The following is a 19,368-nucleotide window of genomic DNA, read 5'->3' on the forward strand; positions in this document are numbered from 1 at the left end:
ATCTCTTTTGGAAAAAAATAAGCCATCAGGTGTGAGAGATCATCAGAAGAATGAAGCAAGGAAAAGTGTTTCTATAGTGTGACTCAGTCCTCAGCCTGGGGGCCCACGCCCTACACTACTGTTTCTTGTTAGGCCCTGAGGCCAGGATGCATTGATTTTTCTCACTTTTAACTCTAGGACACTTCCCTTTCACCTATTTTGGATGAAATAAGAGCTGCTCTGTCCATTCATAATGTGAGACTGGAATCAATGCAGAAGATAAGCTGAAGCTCTCAAATCTTGTAGACCTTTTTTTTCCTTGCCAGATCTCATCTGGATGGTTCATTACTGTTGAAGTAGCAGAAACCACTGAAAACAGTCACATCACATTAATTTATTAAGAGACAACCCTGTCAAGTAGCTGGGTAGAGCAGCTAATACTACAAGCCTTAGCAATACTTGATAACACATATTGCATCAGTCATTAGGATTATAAAGTTGTTTGTTTTATCCAACTTCTTTGTTGGTTTCCACTATGTTCCTTGTCTGCTTTACATTTTTGTATTTATTTGGAATGACTTGAGATCTTAGAAAATGCAAGCCCAGTTGAACTGAATTTCCAGTTTTAATCTCAAGGTTGCCCAGTTCAGTTGTAGCCTGCACTGGTAGTGGTTGAAGTCATTGTCATGTGAGTAGCCAATGTGTAATGAATTGTAGTCTTATGCCAGCTCTCAGCAGGAAGGTGCTAGACGTAGAACTGGATATTGAAGACACTTTCCATTCCTAGGTCTGCTTCTCTAGATATGAGGGGCAATGTGTGCGGAGCTTACTGTACAGCTGCCTGTTCTGTATCATGGGGCAATGTGTGAGGGAAGCTTGTGTTGCTGCTGCCCAGAGTTTGCTAATTACAGGTGACTGCTCTTAATTATCCTCCTCCGTATCACTGAGCTCAACAATATCGATAGGTTGGACTCGCAGGGAGTCATAGTTTGGTGGCGGGGTGCCTGGGATTGGAGGGCACCTTTCATCCATTTCATCCCCGTAGAATGTGGGATTGGTTTGTGCATCCACTAACTCTGACACTGTGGGTGGTGCACTGGAGCGTTGTGCGGCTGCCTGCTTGTGTTTAAGCTGCTTGTACCATACGACAATCTTAATGATGGTGATCCAGAAGCAGTCGATAATGATTTCTCCAAACTCGATGATGCAAAGGACAGAGCCCCCCATCCAAAAGCCGAATTGACCTCCAAGGCTTGACAGCAGCCAAGCAATCTGTGGAGAAATGGGCAGTGCTGTTACACATCTGGTGCTGAGACACTCAGCATTTACATTGCTGCAAAATGGCAAGAGAAGAATTCACATGATTTAAAAAATAAATAAATAAATAAACATTTGTGGCCTTTTCCTGCTCCTTTAATCGGAAGCAGGACTAGAAGTCTGCTCCAGGTGTCTTGGGAGTTTTCCCCCATATCTACATATGGGGCTTGCATCCAATACAGGACATCTGAGCACTTTTAAGAGCTATAGAAATACTCCAGTACTTACATTTGTCGCTGCAGATTCTCCTACAGTCCGGTAGTTAAATTCTTGGAAATAAATATTTAATTTGATGATACTATTTCTGTGTAATATAAAGAGAACAGCAATTATCTATATGGCGCACACACAAGCATCCTGTAATATACTGTTATGCAGATGTGTAGATGACGCACACACAGGCATACTGTGCTATACTACTTTGCAGACACAGCTGTGTATATATAATGCACACAGGCATACTGTAGTATACTGCTCTGCAGACACAGGTGTGTACATAATGCACACAGGCATACTGTAATATACTGCTACTCAGATGTGTATTGATATATGGGCAGCTTAATATGGAGACTAATGCTAAGACTATTGCTCAATCAGCATCCCAGAATCCTTCATTGTCTGTGGCCTGCTTGCAACTGTGGCCATAGGAACAAACCTGTAACTGACCTAAGATTCAAGACTTTGGAAGACATCTGGAATACATTCAGGCTCTGTAAAGCCTATGCTAGAAGGTCATGAGGTTACAGATGGCAAATGGCTGAGGCCACATCCTTAGGCTATATTGTCTCTAAGCGAGAGGCCCAACTGAAATCAGAGTTTCCCATTGCCCCAGGAGGATGGACAAAGATTGACATATTGACAGGACAAAGAACCTCAGAAGAAGTGGCACACATCTGGCAAAAGCAAGGCTAGTCACAAAGGGGCCTTCACGTGGGTGGAAAGTGTTCAGGTTAAAGTAGTTTCAGTCTATCCTATTTCATTTATGTCATACTGCGTAAGTGATTATCATCATAGGCTCACAAGCATTTTCTCTATGGTTTAAACCTATAAAGCGCAGCTCTCACGATATACTCTGAGAGACAGACTGAAGTGCCCTATCTGTGTTGTAGGTCTGGCTGTCTGTACCTCCCAAGGATATGCACTAATAAATTTATATTCACTTCTACCAAATTCTGTGTGATATCCTTGTGTCTCATACATGCAGAGAAGCACTTACAAAGTGAGGTAATTAGACAGTATATAATGCGCACACAGGCATGCTGTGGTATACTGCTATGTAGACATGTATATGATAACACAGGCAGATGAAATTTAATGTGGATAAGTGCAAGGTGATGCATATAGGGAAAAATAACCCATGCTGTAGTTACACGATGTTAGGTTCCATATTAGGAGCTACCACCCAAGAAAGAGATCTAGGCGTCATAGTGGATAACACATTGAAGTCAAAAAAGCAAATAGAATGTTAGGAATTATTAGAAAGGGAATGGTGAATAAAACAGAAAATGTCATAATGCCTCTGTATCGCTCCATGGTGAGACCGCACCTTGAATACTGTGCACAATTCTGGTCACCGTATCTCAAAAAAAATATAGTTGCGATGGCGAAGGTACAGAGAAGGGTGACCAAAATGATAAGGGGACTGGAACAGCTCCCCTATGAGGAAAGACTAAACAGGTTAGGACTTTTCAGCTTGGAGAAGAGATGACACTTTTGAATAGTATATGTATGTGGGATGTCAGGTGTAAATGATCCTATTGAATAGTATATGTATGTGTGATGTCAGGTGTAAATGATCCTATTGAATAGTATATGTATGTGTGATGTCAGGTGTAAATGATCCTATTGAATAGTATGTGTATGTGGGATGTCAGGTGTAAATGATCCTATTGAATAGTATATGTATGTGTGATGTCAGGTGTAAATGATCCTATTGAATAGTATGTGTATGTGGGATGTCAGGTGTAAATGATCCTATTGAATAGTATGTGTATGTGGGATGTCAGGTGTAAATGACCCTATTGAATAGTATATGTATGTGTGATGTCAGGTGTAAATGATCCTATTGAATAGTATATGTATGTGGGATGTCAGGTGTAAATGATCCTATTGAATAGTATATGTATGTGGGATGTCAGGTGTAAATGACCCTATTGAATAGTATATGTATGTGGGATGTCAGGTGTAAATGATCCTATTGAATAGTATATGTATGTGGGATGTCAGGTGTAAATGATCCTATTGAATAGTATATGTATGTGTGATGTCAGGTGTAAATGATCCTATTGAATAGTATGTGTATGTGTGATGTCAGGTGTAAATGATCCTATTGAATAGTATGTGTATGTGTGATGTCAGGTGTAAATGATCCTATTGAATAGTATATGTATGAGGGATGTCAGGTGTAAATGACCCTATTGAATAGTATATGTATGAGGGATGTCAGGTGTAAATGACCCTATTGAATAGTATATGTATGTGTGATGTCAGGTGTAAATGATCCTATTGAATAGTATATGTATGTGTGATGTCAGGTGTAAATGATCCTATTGAATAGTATGTGTATGTGTGATGTCAGGTGTAAATGATCCTATTGAATAGTATGTGTATGTGTGATGTCAGGTGTAAATGATCCTATTGAATAGTATATGTATGTGTGATGTCAGGTGTAAATGATCCTATTGAATAGTGTGTGTATGTGGGATGTCAGGTGTAAATGATCCTATTGAATAGTATGTGTATGTGTGATGTCAGGTGTAAATGACCCTATTGAATAGTATATGTATGTGTGATGTCAGGTGTAAATGACCCTATTGAATAGTATATGTATGTGTGATGTCAGGTGTAAATGATCCTATTGAATAGTATATGTATGTGTGATGTCAGGTGTAAATGATCCTATTGAATAGTATATGTATGTGTGATGTCAGGTGTAAATGATCCTATTGAATAGTATGTGTATGTGTGATGTCAGGTGTAAATGATCCTATTGAATAGTATGTGTATGTGGGATGTCAGGTGTAAATGATCCTATTGAATAGTGTGTGTATGTGGGATGTCAGGTGTAAATGATCCTATTGAATAGTATGTGTATGTGGGATGTCAGGTGTAAATGATCCTATTGAATAGTATGTGTATGTGGGATGTCAGGTGAAAATGATCCTATTGAATAGTATGTGTATGTGGGATGTCAGGTGTAAATGATCCTATTGAATAGTATGTGTATGTGTGATGTCAGGTGTAAATGATCCTATTGAATAGTATGTGTATGTGTGATGTCAGGTGTAAATGATCCTATTGAATAGTATGTGTATGTGGGATGTCAGGTGTAAATGATCCTATTGAATAGTATGTGTATGTGGGATGTCAGGTGTAAATGATCCTATTGAATAGTATGTGTATGTGGGATGTCAGGTGTAAATGATCCTATTGAATAGTATGTGTATGTGGGATGTCAGGTGTAAATGATCCTATTGAATAGTATATGTATGTGGGATGTCAGGTGTAAATGATCCTATTGAATAGTATGTGTATGTGGGATGTCAGGTGTAAATGATCCTATTGAATAGTGTGTGTATGTGGGATGTCAGGTGTAAATGATCCTATTGAATAGTATGTGTATGTGGGATGTCAGGTGTAAATGACCCTATTGAATAGTATGTGTATGTGGGATGTCAGGTGTAAATGACCCTATTGAATAGTATGTGTATGTGGGATGTCAGGTGTAAATGATCCTATTGAATAGTATGTGTATGTGGGATGTCAGGTGTAAATGATCCTATTGAATAGTGTGTGTATGTGTGATGTCAGGTGTAAATGATCCTATTGAATAGTGTGTGTATGTGTGATGTCAGGTGTAAATGATCCTATTGAATAGTATATGTATAGGTGATGTCAAGTGTAAATGATCCTATTGAATAGTATATGTATGTGGGATGTCAAGTGTAAATGATCCTATTGAATAGTAGTGCATAGGTGATGTCAAGTGTAAATGATCCTATTGAATAGTAGTGCATAGGTGATGTCAAGTGTAAATGATCCTATTGAATAGTAGTGCATAGGTGATGTCAAGTGTAAATGATCCTATTGAATAGTAGTGCATAGGTGATGTCAAGTGTAAATGATCCAGCCTTCATTACTCACCTCTTCACTGTTATGTTTGTGGTTGAATCTCTCTCATAGGATAAGACGTGGAAAATCCAGTCCTAGGAGATAAAAAAAAAAGGACTCACTATAAATGTGTAGTACCTATGCTATCCAATAAGATAATGCTCCCTGCTCATTTTAAGGAATGACTTTTATAAGAGGTGTATGAATGGAGAAGGGGTAGGATTGAGGCTGTGATGACTGATGCTGCTGCTAATTTCATCTCTTTGTGAGTGCATTACCTTCTGGTCAGTATAGGTGCCTGTATGAATGAAATGTTTTTGTGAGTTCTGGCTGTCACTGAGGGGTAGGTGGAGCTGCTGACTGGCAGTGAAAGAGAGTGAGATCTGGTGCTGGCGCTCTGAGACCATGCACAGTACTGCCTGCTGCTGAAAACTGTCTGATGTGGGAATGGTATCCTTAGTACAACTGGAAAGGTATCACCCAGTGAACTTTTATTCACTTTGAAATATGAAGAGTGTGAGAACTGATGTTAGATATTTTCTACTTTTGACGTTTTCAAGGACTGTCTCTATGCATGTCTGTCTCTGCCCTGCTCCAATTCCTTCTGTCTGTCTGTTTCTGTTGCTACAGTGCAAAGTCGGTTGTCACAAAAAACAGAGGCGTTTCTGGCTCCAGAGATGAGGAATGTAGCCTCATCCTTCCTCCCTGCTGTGGTACCTCCTCCAGCTGATTTATGAACCTCTCTTCCCACAGCTGCCAGGCAATGCATTGTGAGTGCACACTAAGCAGTCAGGGAGCAACATCCTTTGCTATCGTATCCTGAGGGATCGACTGGAGGAAGGGCAGGTTTGTGGGAGCCTCCAGCCTGCCAGCTGCGCTCTATCCCTGCAGTTTAGTACAACTCAATACTTTCCCTGAAATAAAGAGTCATTTCAATAGGTAAGGATTAAAGCCGATATGAGAATGCCTTGGAATCATGCAAACAGCGAAACTCAAACCCCATTCATTCCTGCCATTAGAAGATTTAGATGCCACTGTGTGAGGGATAGAAACATCCCCGATATCACCCAGCATCTTCCACTCTCCCCGATATCACCCAGCATCTTCCACTCTCCCCGATATCACCCAGCATCTTCCACTCTCCCCGATATCACCCAGCATCTTCCGCGCTCTCCCAGATATCACCCAGCATCTTCCGCCCTCTCCCAGATATCACCCAACATCTTCCGCCCTCTCCCAGATATCACCCAACATCTTCCGCCCTCTCCCAGATATCACCCAACATCTTCCGCCCTCTCCCAGATATCACCCAACATCTTCCACACTCTCCCCGATATCACCCAACATCTTCCACACTCTCCCCGATATCACCCAGCATCTTCCACTCTCTCCCCGATATCACCCAACATCTTCCACTCTCTCCCCGATATCACCCAACATCTTCCACTCTCTCCCCGATATCACCCAACATCTTCCACTCTCTCCCAGAAGTGCACATCTCTTTGCACATTATTTCAGAGAGTTTTCAGGGCAGAAAAGTAGGCAGCTCGTTTCCTTTCCAGGGCTTCAAATAGTTCTAGCCATGATCACAAATCTCTTCCCCCCTTTAGATAACTTTTGATTCATAGTGAAAAAAACAAAATATACTAAGCATTTGATGGTGCAGTTTAATATCACAGGATCCAGCCAGGTGCTTGGAACCTGCATTGGCCACTGTGGGAAACTGGATCCTGGGCTTGATGGACCCTCAGTCTGACCCGGTATAGCAAGTCTTGTGTCCTTATTCTTCCGTTTGAGAATTACATTTCTCACTCAGAGTTTCATCCTGGTACCCAGTACTCTGTGCAGGAGTTTAAAGTGAATTGCACTATTGTCAGCTTTCCCGGAAGGTGGCATGTGCGAAGTTTTAGAAAGAATTTGTAATGTGATAGCAGAAGGAAAGCTAAATATTGCGCTGCTGCTGCTGCTTTGTTCAGCAGATGAAGATTGTGTGGAAGAGATGCAGAACCGATTTTGATCAGGAAGTGTTAGAAAATCCTTGCTCTGAAGAGCTTTAAAAGCTGGTGGTATCCGAAAGACAGAGATCATGGGGGGCCTGAAGTTTGTAGGGCAGCAAAAAGGGGAGGGGGCGTATTTACTAATCCCAGTACATTCAGGACTGGTGCAAAGGTCTACAGCGCCCTAGGCAGACAAATGTAACCCCCCCCCCGGGCACTCTGACAGTGGTAGATATACAGAGTTATGGTCGCCCTCTTACAGTGCGCACTCTCTCTCCCTCCACAAACCTAGCGAGGGCTCCGTGACCTCGCATACCCCAGCAGTGCCTCCCTAGGCGACCATCCAGTCCCGCCTAATGATTGCTCTCTCTCCCTCCACAAACCTAGCGAGGGCTCCGTGACCTCGCATACCCCAGCGGTGCCTCCCTAGGCGACCAGCCAGTCCCGCCTAATGATTGCTCTCTCTCCCTCCACAAACCTAGTGAGGGCTCCGTGACCTCACATACCCCAGCAGTGCCTCCCTAGGCGACCATCCAGTCCCGCCTGATGATTGCTCTCTCTCCCTCCACAAACCTAGCGAGGGCTCCGTGACCTCGCATACCCCAGCAGTGCCTCCCTAGGCGACCACCCCGTCCCGCCTGATGATTGCTCTCTCTCCCTCCACAAACCTAGCGAGGGCTCCGTGACCTCGCATACCCCAGCAGTCCCTCCCTAGGCGACCACCCCGTCCCGCCTGATGATTGCTCTCTCTCCCTCCACAAACCTAGCGAGGGCTCCGTGACCTCGCATACCCCAGCGGTGCCGCCCTGGGCGACCACCCCGTCCCGCCTGATGATTGCTCTCTCTCCCTCCACAAACCTAGCGAGGGCTCCGTGACCTCGCATACCCCAGCAGTGCCTCCCTAGGCGACCACCCCGTCCCGCCTGATGATTGCTCTCTCTCCCTCCACAAACCTAGCGAGGGCTCCGTGACCTCGCATACCCCAGCGGTGCCTCCCTAGGCGACCACCCAGTCCCGCCTGATGATTGCTCTCTCTCCCTCCACACACCTAGCGAGGGCTCCGTGACCTCGCATACCCCAGCGGTGCCGCCCTGGGCGACCACCCCGTCCCGCCTGATGATTGCTCTCTCTCCCTCCACAAACCTAGCGAGGGCTCCGTGACCTCGCATACCCCAGCGGTGCCGCCCTGGGCGACCACCCCGTCCCGCCTGATGATTGCTCTCTCTCCCCCCACAAACCTAGCGAGGGCTCCGTGACCTCGCATACCCCAGCGGTGCCGCCCTAGGCGACCACCCAGTCCCGCCTGATGATTGCTCTCTCTCCCTCCACAAACCTAGCGAGGGCTCCGTGACCTTGCATACCCCAGCGGTGCCGCCCTGGTCGACCACCCCGTCCCGCCTGATGATTGCTCTCTCTCCCTCCACAAACCTAGCGAGGGCTCCGTGACCTCGCATACCCCAGCGGTGCCGCCCTAGGCGACCACCCAGTCCCGCCTGATGATTGCTCTCTCTCCCTCCACAAACCTAGCGAGGGCTCCGTGACCTCGCATACCCCAGCAGTGCCTCCCTAGGCGACCATCCAGTCCCGCCTAATGATTGCTCTCTCTCCCTCCACAAACCTAGCGAGGGCTCCGTGACCTCACATACCCCAGCAGTGCCTCCCTAGGCGACCATCCAGTCCCGCCTAATGATTGCTCTCTCTCCCTCCACAAACCTAGCGAGGGCTCCGTGACCTCGCATACCCCAGCAGTGCCTCCCTAGGCGACCACCCCGTCCCGCCTGATGATTGCTCTCTCTCCCTCCACAAACCTAGCGAGGGCTCCGTGACCTCGCATACCCCAGCAGTGCCTCCCTAGGCGACCACCCAGTCCCGCCTGATGATTGCTCTCTCTCCCTCCACAAACCTAGCGAGGGCTCCGTGACCTCGCATACCCCAGCGGTGCCGCCCTGGGCGACCACCCCGTCCCGCCTGATGATTGCTCTCTCTCCCTCCACAAACCTAGCGAGGGCTCCGTGACCTCGCATACCCCAGCGGTGCCTCCCTAGGCGACCACCCCGTCCCGCCTGATGATTGCTCTCTCTCCCTCCACAAACCTAGCGAGGGCTCCGTGACCTCGCATACCCCAGCGGTGCCTCCCTAGGCGACCACCCAGTCCCGCCTGATGATTGCTCTCTCTCCCTCCACAAACCTAGCGAGGGCTCCGTGACCTCGCATACCCCAGCGGTGCCGCCCTGGGCGACCACCCCGTCCCGCCTGATGATTGCTCTCTCTCCCTCCACAAACCTAGCGAGGGCTCCGTGACCTCGCATACCCCAGCGGTGCCGCCCTGGGCGACCACCCCGTCCCGCCTGATGATTGCTCTCTCTCCCTCCACAAACCTAGCGAGGGCTCCGTGACCTCGCATACCCCAGCGGTGCCGCCCTAGGCGACCACCCAGTCCCGCCTGATGATTGCTCTCTCTCCCTCCACAAACCTAGCGAGGGCTCCGTGACCTTGCATACCCCAGCGGTGCCGCCCTGGTCGACCACCCCGTCCCGCCTGATGATTGCTCTCTCTCCCTCCACAAACCTAGCGAGGGCTCCGTGACCTCGCATACCCCAGCGGTGCCGCCCTAGGCGACCACCCAGTCCCGCCTGATGATTGCTCTCTCTCCCTCCACCAACCTAGCGAGGGCTCCGTGACCTTGCATACCCCAGCGGTGCCGCCCTGGTCGACCACCCCGTCCCGCCTGATGATTGCTCTCTCTCCCTCCACAAACCTAGCGAGGGCTTCCGTGACCTCGCATACCCCAGCGGTGCCGCCCTGGGCGACCACCCAGTCCCGCCTGATGATTGCTCTCTCTCCCTCCACAAACCTAGCGAGGGCTCCGTGACCTCGCATACCCCAGCGGTGCCTCCCTAGGCGACCACCCCGTCCCGCCTGATGATTGCTCTCTCTCCCTCCACAAACCTAGCGAGGGCTCCGTGACCTCGCATACCCCAGCGGTGCCGCCCTGGGCGACCACCCCGTCCCGCCTGATGATTGCTCTCTCTCCCTCCACAAACCTAGCGAGGGCTCCGTGACCTCGCATACCCCAGCGGTGCCGCCCTAGGCGACCACCCAGTCCCGCCTGATGATTGCTCTCTCTCCCTCCACAAACCTAGCGAGGGCTCCGTGACCTCGCATACCCCAGCGGTGCCGCCCTAGGCGACCACCCAGTCCCGCCTGATGATTGCTCTCTCTCCCTCCACAAACCTAGCGAGGGCTCCGTGACCTCGCATACCCCAGCGGTGCCGCCCTGGGCGACCACCCCGTCCCGCCTGATGATTGCTCTCTCTCCCTCCACAAACCTAGCGAGGGCTCCGTGACCTCGCATACCCCAGCGGTGCCGCCCTAGGCGACCACCCAGTCCCGCCTGATGATTGCTCTCTCTCCCTCCACAAACCTAGCGAGGGCTCCGTGACCTCGCATAGCCCAGCGGTGCCGCCCTGGGCGACCACCCCGTCCCGCCTGATGATTGCTCTCTCTCCCTCCACAAACCTAGCGAGGGCTCCGTGACCTCGCATACCCCAGCGGTGCCGCCCTAGGCGACCACCCAGTCCCGCCTGATGATTGCTCTCTCTCCCTCCACAAACCTAGCGAGGGCTCCGTGACCTTGCATACCCCAGCGGTGCCGCCCTGGTCGACCACCCCGTCCCGCCTGATGATTGCTCTCTCTCCCTCCACAAACCTAGCGAGGCTCCGTGACCTCTCATACCCCAGCGGTGCCGCCCTAGGCGACCACCCCGTCCCGCCTGATGATTGCACCGGGCCGGAGTATATTAGCAACTAATGCTCAGCTCCACCCAAATCCTGACTTGTATTAAGCAAATTCTTGGCATCTCACCCTTGCCTTCTTTTAAGCCCAGCCCGTTCCTCCTGTCAGCCTGCATTGGGTCACAGTGAGGGTTTCTCTGCCGCAGTGACAGTCCTGAAGCTTGGCCACGCACCACCGCGGCCTCGATCTCTCAGCAGGGAACCTTTGCTTACTTTTATTATTTCAAGGGTTTTGGGGTTTTTTTATTGATTTGGGGTTTGGTTCATTTCCAAAACTGAAATAAACCTTAAATAAAAAAAAAAACAAACCCTAAAATGGGACTTTCCCCCGGTCACTTACCTAGAGCCCTCACCTCTCCGCAGCTGAGTTGGGGCCCTGAAATGATCTTCCCCGGTCACTCCTGCCCGACACTGACTCACAGCTCGAGGACCTCTCCTCCCTTTCCACCAGGGAGGCTCTGTTTCTGCTCCTGGGGGCAGGAGGGCCAAGGAGATCGAAGGAGGCTCCGTGTTACTCTTAAACAAACCAAAAATAGCTGAAAATTTTCAGCTAAGTCAATATTTGGTTTGTTCTATTTGTTACAAAATCTGCTGACTGCGATTTTCATTTCTTCTTTATAATCCGAGTTATTGCAGAACGGCTGGGCCATAGCGAGTGAAGTTTGTTTGCATTGCCACTCTGTTCGGATTGCGTCATTTTATGTTTCTTTTTATTATTGTAACTCGCCATGATCCTAATTTGTTTTAACACCTGGGTTCATTTTCCGTAAGGCGCCTAATTGCAAAGATGAGCGCATACAGGAAAGCGACGTGTATGTGCTCACCTTGGGGCCCATGCAACGAGCCACATGAAAAACCCTGCGTGAAAGCTGGTTGCCACGTCTGCTGGGCACCTGCTGCAGATTGGCAATGAGGCGCCACGCTATGGAGGAATTGTGCGTCCCTAGCACAGCATCAGGCGCCCAGGAGAGAAAGCTGTGCCCACAGCCGTGGGTTAGGGAAACGGATGCTAGTAAATTGGGCACCTGTTTAGCTAAGCTGGCCGCCATCAAGACTTTTTGGTTTTCAAGTTGCTGCTTTCCGTGGTTACTCCTAGTTAGTACTGTTTTGTTAGTGAGCCCTTGACGCGTGGCAAAACGTAACATCAGCTCCGAGGCTGGCGTTAAATTTGCCGTGTTAGAAAGTGCGCGTTGGATGCGCAGCAATGTTTTGCATCTGGGTAATAGCTAATGGCCTCATACACACGGCCTTTACGTGTGATGCTTGCTACGTGTAAATCTGGACGCGCGTTTCGGATGCGCTAATCCCGTTTTTGCATTGGGTGTCGGCCTGGTGCGTGCAGTCGTGGGTTAAGCTGTGAGCTAGCCTGAGTGCCAGAGGCATCAGCAGCCGGGGTCGATGTGCAAAGCCTTTCCCAGTGTCGGCTGCAACCACAGCCCCTCTTTAAGATGCAGCCACCGTTGTCATCCTCGATGATTGACTCGATTGTTCAACCACATGAAACGCACCTAAACATTTGGAAATGCTCCCCATAATGGAGCAGGAAGAGGCCGTTCCGCGGGGAGGATCTGCATGGCTGAATCTAATTGTAGGTAGTGAGGCCTCAGAAAACACCTGTAAGCCACCAAGCTTTAAGGAGTTAACTCTAAGTAAACGCCAAGCTCTATGGCGCAGCTGCCACCCTACAAGCAACTCTCTCTTGTATTTCTCCATAGTATCGCCACTAAACTTTTAGTGAAAATAAGCTGAGTGTGAGGCTGGGCTGGGCTGCACCGTTTCCTCACTCACAAGTTTTGCTGGCCTGGTTACTCCCATCGCATTTAAGAGCTTTGAGTAATTACTTTTCACACTGTCTTGGTGTCTCTGCCTCCACTGCTTGCAGTCGGCTTAGACCAGACTGGGGCAGATCCAGCTTTCATGCCTGTCTGGGACATGCCCTGCCCTCCACTTCAGAAGCTTTCCCTCTCTCTCCGAGGATGAGGTATTTACCGTAGCTTGTTCTGTAAAACAAGGCAAACCTTTGTATCTGCTCCCACACTCCTAGCTCTCTGCTCCTGCTGCGTGGAGACTCCAGAAATGAGACAGCCCAGGAGGGGATTGACAGGGGCAAAAGGATGCACGGATTTTGTAATCCTGGTGAGGCTAAAGCCAGAGGGTGTGAGTGACATCAGCACCTCCCACCCCCTCACCACCCAACCTTACAGCTCCCCTTCTCTCTCCCCCTTCCATCAGGATCTCAGGGCTCCCCTTCTCTCTCCCCCTTCCATCAGGATCTCAGGGCTCCCCTTCTCTCCCCCCTTCCCCCAGGATCTCGGGGCACCCCTTCTCTTGCTCTCTCTCTCCCCAGGATCTCGGGGTTCCTCTTCTCTCTCCCCCTTCCCCCAGGATCTCAGGGCTCCCCTTCTCTCTCCCCTCTTCCCCCAGGATCTCGGGGCTCCCCTTCTCTTGCTCTCTCTCTCCCCAGGATCTCGGGGCTCCCCTTCTCTCTCCCCTCTTCCCCCAGGATCTCGGGGCTCCCCTTCTCTCTTTCTCTCTCCCCTAGGATCTCTTGCTGCCCGTCCTCTCCCCTTGCCACAGAACCTGAGGTTCAGTATGGGACGGACGCGATGGCGCTTGCGCTCTGTATCTGCTATCAGACTCTCATTTCTCATGCTCCCTCCTCCCAGTATTTCATGTATTTATTTAATCCTCGTTTCCAAATGAAACTGAGCGGCTGACAACTCAAACAAAATTTACAATAAGAAGACCTGCATTAAGAAAACCAACCATCATATAAATCCTGTAACCAAATAAAATGCTGCAACCTGTGAGCTCGTCACCTCTCCAATTTCTGTTTCCCTTCTCCCAGTATCTCATAGCTCCCTTCTGTTTCCCCCTGCACAAGGCCTCCTGTAGCACTGCCTCACTGCATCTGCAGGTGCTTACAGACTCTGCTCACCTGTGGGCTCAGTGGGTCCTTCTGCTGGCTACCTATTGGCATGAGTGCTGCATGAGATCGTAAGTGTGGGCAATGATGACCTGTGCAGGTGTATGGAGGAGAGAGTGTGAGTGTGGGTGCATGGAGGAGAGGGTGTGAGTGTGGGTGTGGGTGTATGAAGGAGTAGGTGTGGGTGTATGGAGGAGTGGGTGTGAGTGTGGGTGGGTGTAGGTGTATGGAGGAGAGGGTGTGGGTGCAGGTGTATGGAGGAGTGTGAGTGTGGGTGGGTGTAGGTGTATGGAGGAGAGGGTGTGGGTGCAGGTGTATGGAGGAGTGGGTGTGAGTGTGGGTGGGTGTAGGTGTATGGAGGAGAGGGTGTGGGTGCAGGTGTATGGAGAAGAGGGTGTGGGTGTAGGTGTAGATGTATGGAGGAGAGGGTGTGGGTGTATGGAGGAGAGGGTGTGGGTGTGAGTGTGGGTGTATGGAGGAGAGAGTGTGAGTGGGTGGGAGTGGGGGTGGGGTGTGGGTGTATGGAGGAGAGAGTGTGAGTGGGTGGGGGTGGGAGTGTGGGTGGGGGTGTGAGTGGGTGGGGGTGGGGGGGGTGGGGGGGTGTGAGTGTGGGTGTATGGAGGAGAGAGTGTGAGTGAGTGGGGGTGGGGGGGGTGTGAGTGTGGGTGTATGGAGGAGAGGGTGGGAGTGGGGGGGTGTGGGTGTGAGTGTGGGTGGGTGTAGGTGTATGGAGGAGAGAGTGGGGTGGGGAGTGGGAGTGGGGGGGTGGGGGGGTGGGGGGGGTGTGAGTGTGGGTGTATGGAGGAGAGAGTGTGAGTGAGTGGGGGTGGGGGGTGTGAGTGTGGGTGTATGGAGGAGAGAGTGTGAGTGGGTGGGAGTGGGGGGGTGTGGGTGTGAGTGTGGGTGGGTGTAGGTGTATGGAGGAGAGGGTGGGGGTGGGAGTGGGAGTGGGGGTGGGGGACCATAGACCTGGCAGCAGTAGCACATATGAATGCTTTTTTTTTTCTCTTCAAAATGGGGCCATTGTGGCCCATAGGCCTCACTTTTTCAGCTCCACGGTACAGGCACTTGCTGGATCTCGTACGGCAGTGCAGATTGGCTAATCCTGTGCTTCCTTTTATTCAAGTCCATGTCTGTGGTATAAAAGTGAACGTGAGGGAATAGAAATCGTCCATGCATGGTGAAATAACCTTATGGAAAGGTGGCCTTACCTCGGAGGACTCTGAGGGCCAGTCTGCCATGGACACAGTCATTTTATATTGAGTGTTGCTGCAAGAAAGTGATCGGCATGTCAAATATTTCTTTAAATAAATGAAACTACACAGCCCTGAACCCTCAGTGTTGATAGCAGCAAAGAGGACAATCTAACTCCTGAGCCTTTACTCACAGAGAAGGGGGAGGAGTTATAGACAGAGGACCCTCCCACCATTAACCTTAGAGAAAGGGGAGGAGTTATACCAGAGGACCCTCCCATCATTACTGTTAGAGAAAGGGGAGGAGTTATACACAGAGGACCCTCCCATCATTACTGTTAGAGAAAGGGGAGGAGTTATACACAGAGGACCCTCCCATCATTACTGTTAGAGAAAGGGGAGGAGTTATAGACAGAGGACCCTCCCACCATTAACCTTAGAGAAAGGGGAGGAGTTATACACAGAGGATCCTCCCATCATTACTGTTAGAGAAAGGGGAGGAGTTATACACAGAGGACCCTCCTACCATTAACCTTAGAGAAAGGGGAGGAGTTATACCAGAGGACCCTCCCATCATTACTGTTAGAGAAAGGGGAGGAGTTATACACAGAGGACCCTCCCATCATTACTGTTAGAGAAAGGGGAGGAGTTATACACAGAGGACCCTCCCACCATTAACCTTAGTGAAAGGGGAGGAGTTATACACAGAGTACCCTCCCACCATTACTATTGGAGAGACACCGACCCCTATTCAGCTTCAGAAACATTTCACAGACCCCCGCAAACTTTCTTTAATATTTGCATGCAATAATGAGACGCACTCCAGAATCATTCATAACGTATACAACTTTGATCTAAGCTGAATACATAGGGCAATTTCCAGATATTAAAAAATTGCCCTCATAATTGAAGGTTGGGGCCATTCCACTCCAGCTGCAATAGGGAACGTGCAGTGAGTTAAAAAAAAGTTCCAGCTTGGCAGAAAATCTGCAGCGGTCTCTTAATTTTCAAAAGGAAACTCAAGCTCGCCCAGCCCTCAGCATAAAGAACTCGCCTGGTCACTTCCCCTAGAAGGGAGGCGCGCTAGGGGCAGTCCCCTGTAGATCTCTGTGTCACAGCTGTTCGACATCTCAACCCTTTTTTTCTTGTTATTTTCAGACGATTGGCTCCCACGGGGCAGTCCATCTGGGGCATCTCCCGTCAGCCGCAATTCCCGCGTCATGGCAAGGTCCGGAGTGGCTGCCCTGGTAGGAGACGGGAAGCCTGAGGGCCAAGTGCTTTTCCCCGACAACGCTTCTCTCCCACCTCTGGAAACGCAGTGAGTAAAAGAAAAAAAAGAAATAAAAAGAAAAAATGGGGAGAAAGAGGCAAACAGGAAGCAGGCTTCGGGAATCAAAGCCCCAAAGGCTTCCAGAGGACAGACCAAGGCACGGCGCTAGGAATCTGAGGCACCTCGGGGACTACTACAGGCGGGTCCTATCTTCCAGCAGCCAAGGAGGTCCAGGAACGGCTCTGATCGCCTTCCCTAATGACATTCTGGGGTCCCCCCAAGACCGACCCCTGTGGGGGACAGGGATTCTCTTCAGAGTGGACCCACCTCACCTCAGACTGTTGGGTACTCGAAGTGATCAGGTCAGTACCCCAGATAGTTGTGGTCACCAGACAAAGAGGTAGCGATAGAAGCTTCCTTGATCAAGTTACAAACGCCATGAGCAGTTTGCCCCATCCCATCTTGGGAGCGGGGCACCGGAACCTATTCTATGTACTTTGTGGTGTCCAAGAAGGAATGGCTCCTTCCAGCCCGTACTAGACCTCAAGGAGGTCAACAAAATGCCTCAAGGTCCCGCATTTCCTCATGGAAACCCTGTGCTCAGATATAGCGGAGGTGAAGAAAGGGGAGTTTCTCTCAACCCTGCACTCAGCCGAGGCATATTTCCACATCCCGATAAGGGACTCTCACCAGAACCTTGTACATTTCTGTGTATTGGGCTAACACTTCCATTTTCAAGCATCTCAGCTGCACCAAGGAACTTTACCAAATTTATGGTGGTGGTAGCAGCCAGGCTGCGCAAGCAAGGCATCCGGGTCCATCCCTACCTGGACAACTTGCTCATTTGGGCCAAGTCTGCCCAGGAAAACACCCAGGCCACTTCCTCGATAATCCACCTGATGGAGCGGCTAGGATGTGTGATGAACTAAGCAAAGAGCACTGCTGCCCTCACAACCTCTGGAGTTTTTGGAAGCGCTATTCGACCCGGATGCTGGGCGGGAAAAATTAATTTCCCATATAAGAAGCTTCCAAACTCAGCCCATGCATACAGCTCAGGTCTACCTGCATCTGATAGGCCTCATGGCAGCAGCCATAGATCTGGTCCCTCCTGTCCAGGTGGTCACTGACCTCAATGGGCTACGAGCAAAAGTTGCCCTTGCAACATCCAGTAAGGGACAGCCTGTGGACACACCTTCCCAACCTTTCAAGGGGGGTAAGCCTCGCCATTCCAGAATAGATCACGCTGACCACAGATGCCAGTAGCTTAGGCTGGGGACCCCACTGCCAAGGGCAGACAGCCCAGGGGCAGTGGGACCAGCAGGAGAAGTCCTGGCACATGAACAGACTCGAGTTGCAGGTCATCAGCCTGGCACTCAGGGCCTTTTTCCCATCATTAAGGGGCAGGCAGGTCAAAGTCCTCTCAGACAACGCCACAGCAGTGGCCTATATAACCGCCAAGGGAGCACTCACAGTTGGTCCCTAACGCACAAGACGGCAATGATTTGTAAATGAACAGAACGAGGCTGGAGAGCCTGATGGTAGTCCACATTGCAGACTCCTGCAACACCGAGGCGGACTTCCTGAGCCAGGAGCAAGCAGGAGAATGGAAGCTGAGCCAAACAGCTTTCCTCAAGATCATCGGCAAATGGGGACAGCCAACGATGGACCTGATGGCGTCCCGACTCAACAGCCGAAGAAGGGAGCCAGGCTCCATCAGGATAGATGCACCTCTAATGCCCTGGCCAACCAGAAGCCCACTCTACGTGTTTCTCCCATGGCCATTGAAAATGAGAACATTAGAGAAAATAGAAAACCAAGCGACCTTAATCACCCTGGTAGCTCTGGACTGGCTAAGGAGAGCGCGATGGTACCGCAGATACAACAATTTAAGACGAAATGGAACCTTAAGGAAGCTACTTTTGCAGACCCAAAAATCTTGCTGGAAGAGCCGCTGCCCCTGAAGCAGGACCAGGATGGTCCGGAACACGATCGTGTCGGGACTTTGCATAGATGAGTATACCTTTGGGATATCTACAATTTAACAAAGCATTTTAAGTGTTACAAAGTGGCCTATATTTATAGGGTTTGGCTTCGTTTCAAGAAATAAGGCAATTAGGTGTTCGATATATGTAGTGACCAATGATGTTTTGGGTCTATAAACATTTTAAGAAAAACAAAAACCATAAAAAATTCTAAAAATTGACCTCCTGATTAATAAAAGCAATTTGGACCTGTACACTACAAAAATGAGTCTGTATGCTTAACAAACTCACGTAGTCCAGAGGTCCTACAGATATAGAGATAACATAATTGATGATTTGTTCATGTGGTTCCACATTGTGTTTGATGATTAACGATACCAGTTACCTTTGTGTATTTTGATGTGTGCTGTACAAGTTTGGAGGTTCTGGAGTAAAAATATTTATGGGCATTGATTGTGTGAGTGATGTCACTTAAACATAGAAACATAGACGTGACGGCAGAAAAGGGCCTCATGGCCTATCCAGTCTGCCCAGCAAGCTCCCATACTTATCAGTTACTCTGACCGCCACGGGTAGGGCTGTTGTTGGTTACTGTTTGAGCTCAATTTCCTCCCCCCCCCCCCCCCTGCCGTTGAAGCAGAGAGCAATGCTGGAGTTGCATCAGAAGTGTAGCATCAGGCTTTTTGGCTAAGGGTAGTAACCACCACATCAAGCAAGTTACCCCCATGCTTATTTGTTTTCCCAGACTGTACAGTTCAGTGTCCTTGTTGGTTGCTTTCTGAATCTAATTCCCCATTTC

At 49.6% G+C, this 19,368-nt stretch overlaps 1 protein-coding gene across 1 annotated transcript in view; it reads right to left on the reverse strand.

Annotated features, from left to right (window-relative positions):
* Positions 1 to 353: 353 nt before the first annotated feature.
* LOC115082287 (amiloride-sensitive sodium channel subunit beta-2-like) overlaps positions 354 to 19,368 on the reverse strand; it is a 60,792-nt gene continuing 41,777 nt past the window's right edge. The window contains exons 10-13 of the mRNA XM_029586520.1: positions 15,336 to 15,393; positions 5,440 to 5,501; positions 1,525 to 1,600; positions 354 to 1,251 (exon numbers count right to left, since the gene is read on the reverse strand). Coding sequence (XP_029442380.1) covers positions 901 to 1,251; positions 1,525 to 1,600; positions 5,440 to 5,501; positions 15,336 to 15,393 — 547 coding nt within the window. The 3' untranslated portion in view covers positions 354 to 900. The remainder of the gene's footprint in view (positions 1,252 to 1,524; positions 1,601 to 5,439; positions 5,502 to 15,335; positions 15,394 to 19,368) is intronic.

The sequence above is a fragment of the Rhinatrema bivittatum genome, unplaced genomic scaffold, assembly GCF_901001135.1.
Source record: "Rhinatrema bivittatum unplaced genomic scaffold, aRhiBiv1.1, whole genome shotgun sequence".
Taxonomy (NCBI): Eukaryota; Metazoa; Chordata; class Amphibia; order Gymnophiona; family Rhinatrematidae; genus Rhinatrema; species Rhinatrema bivittatum.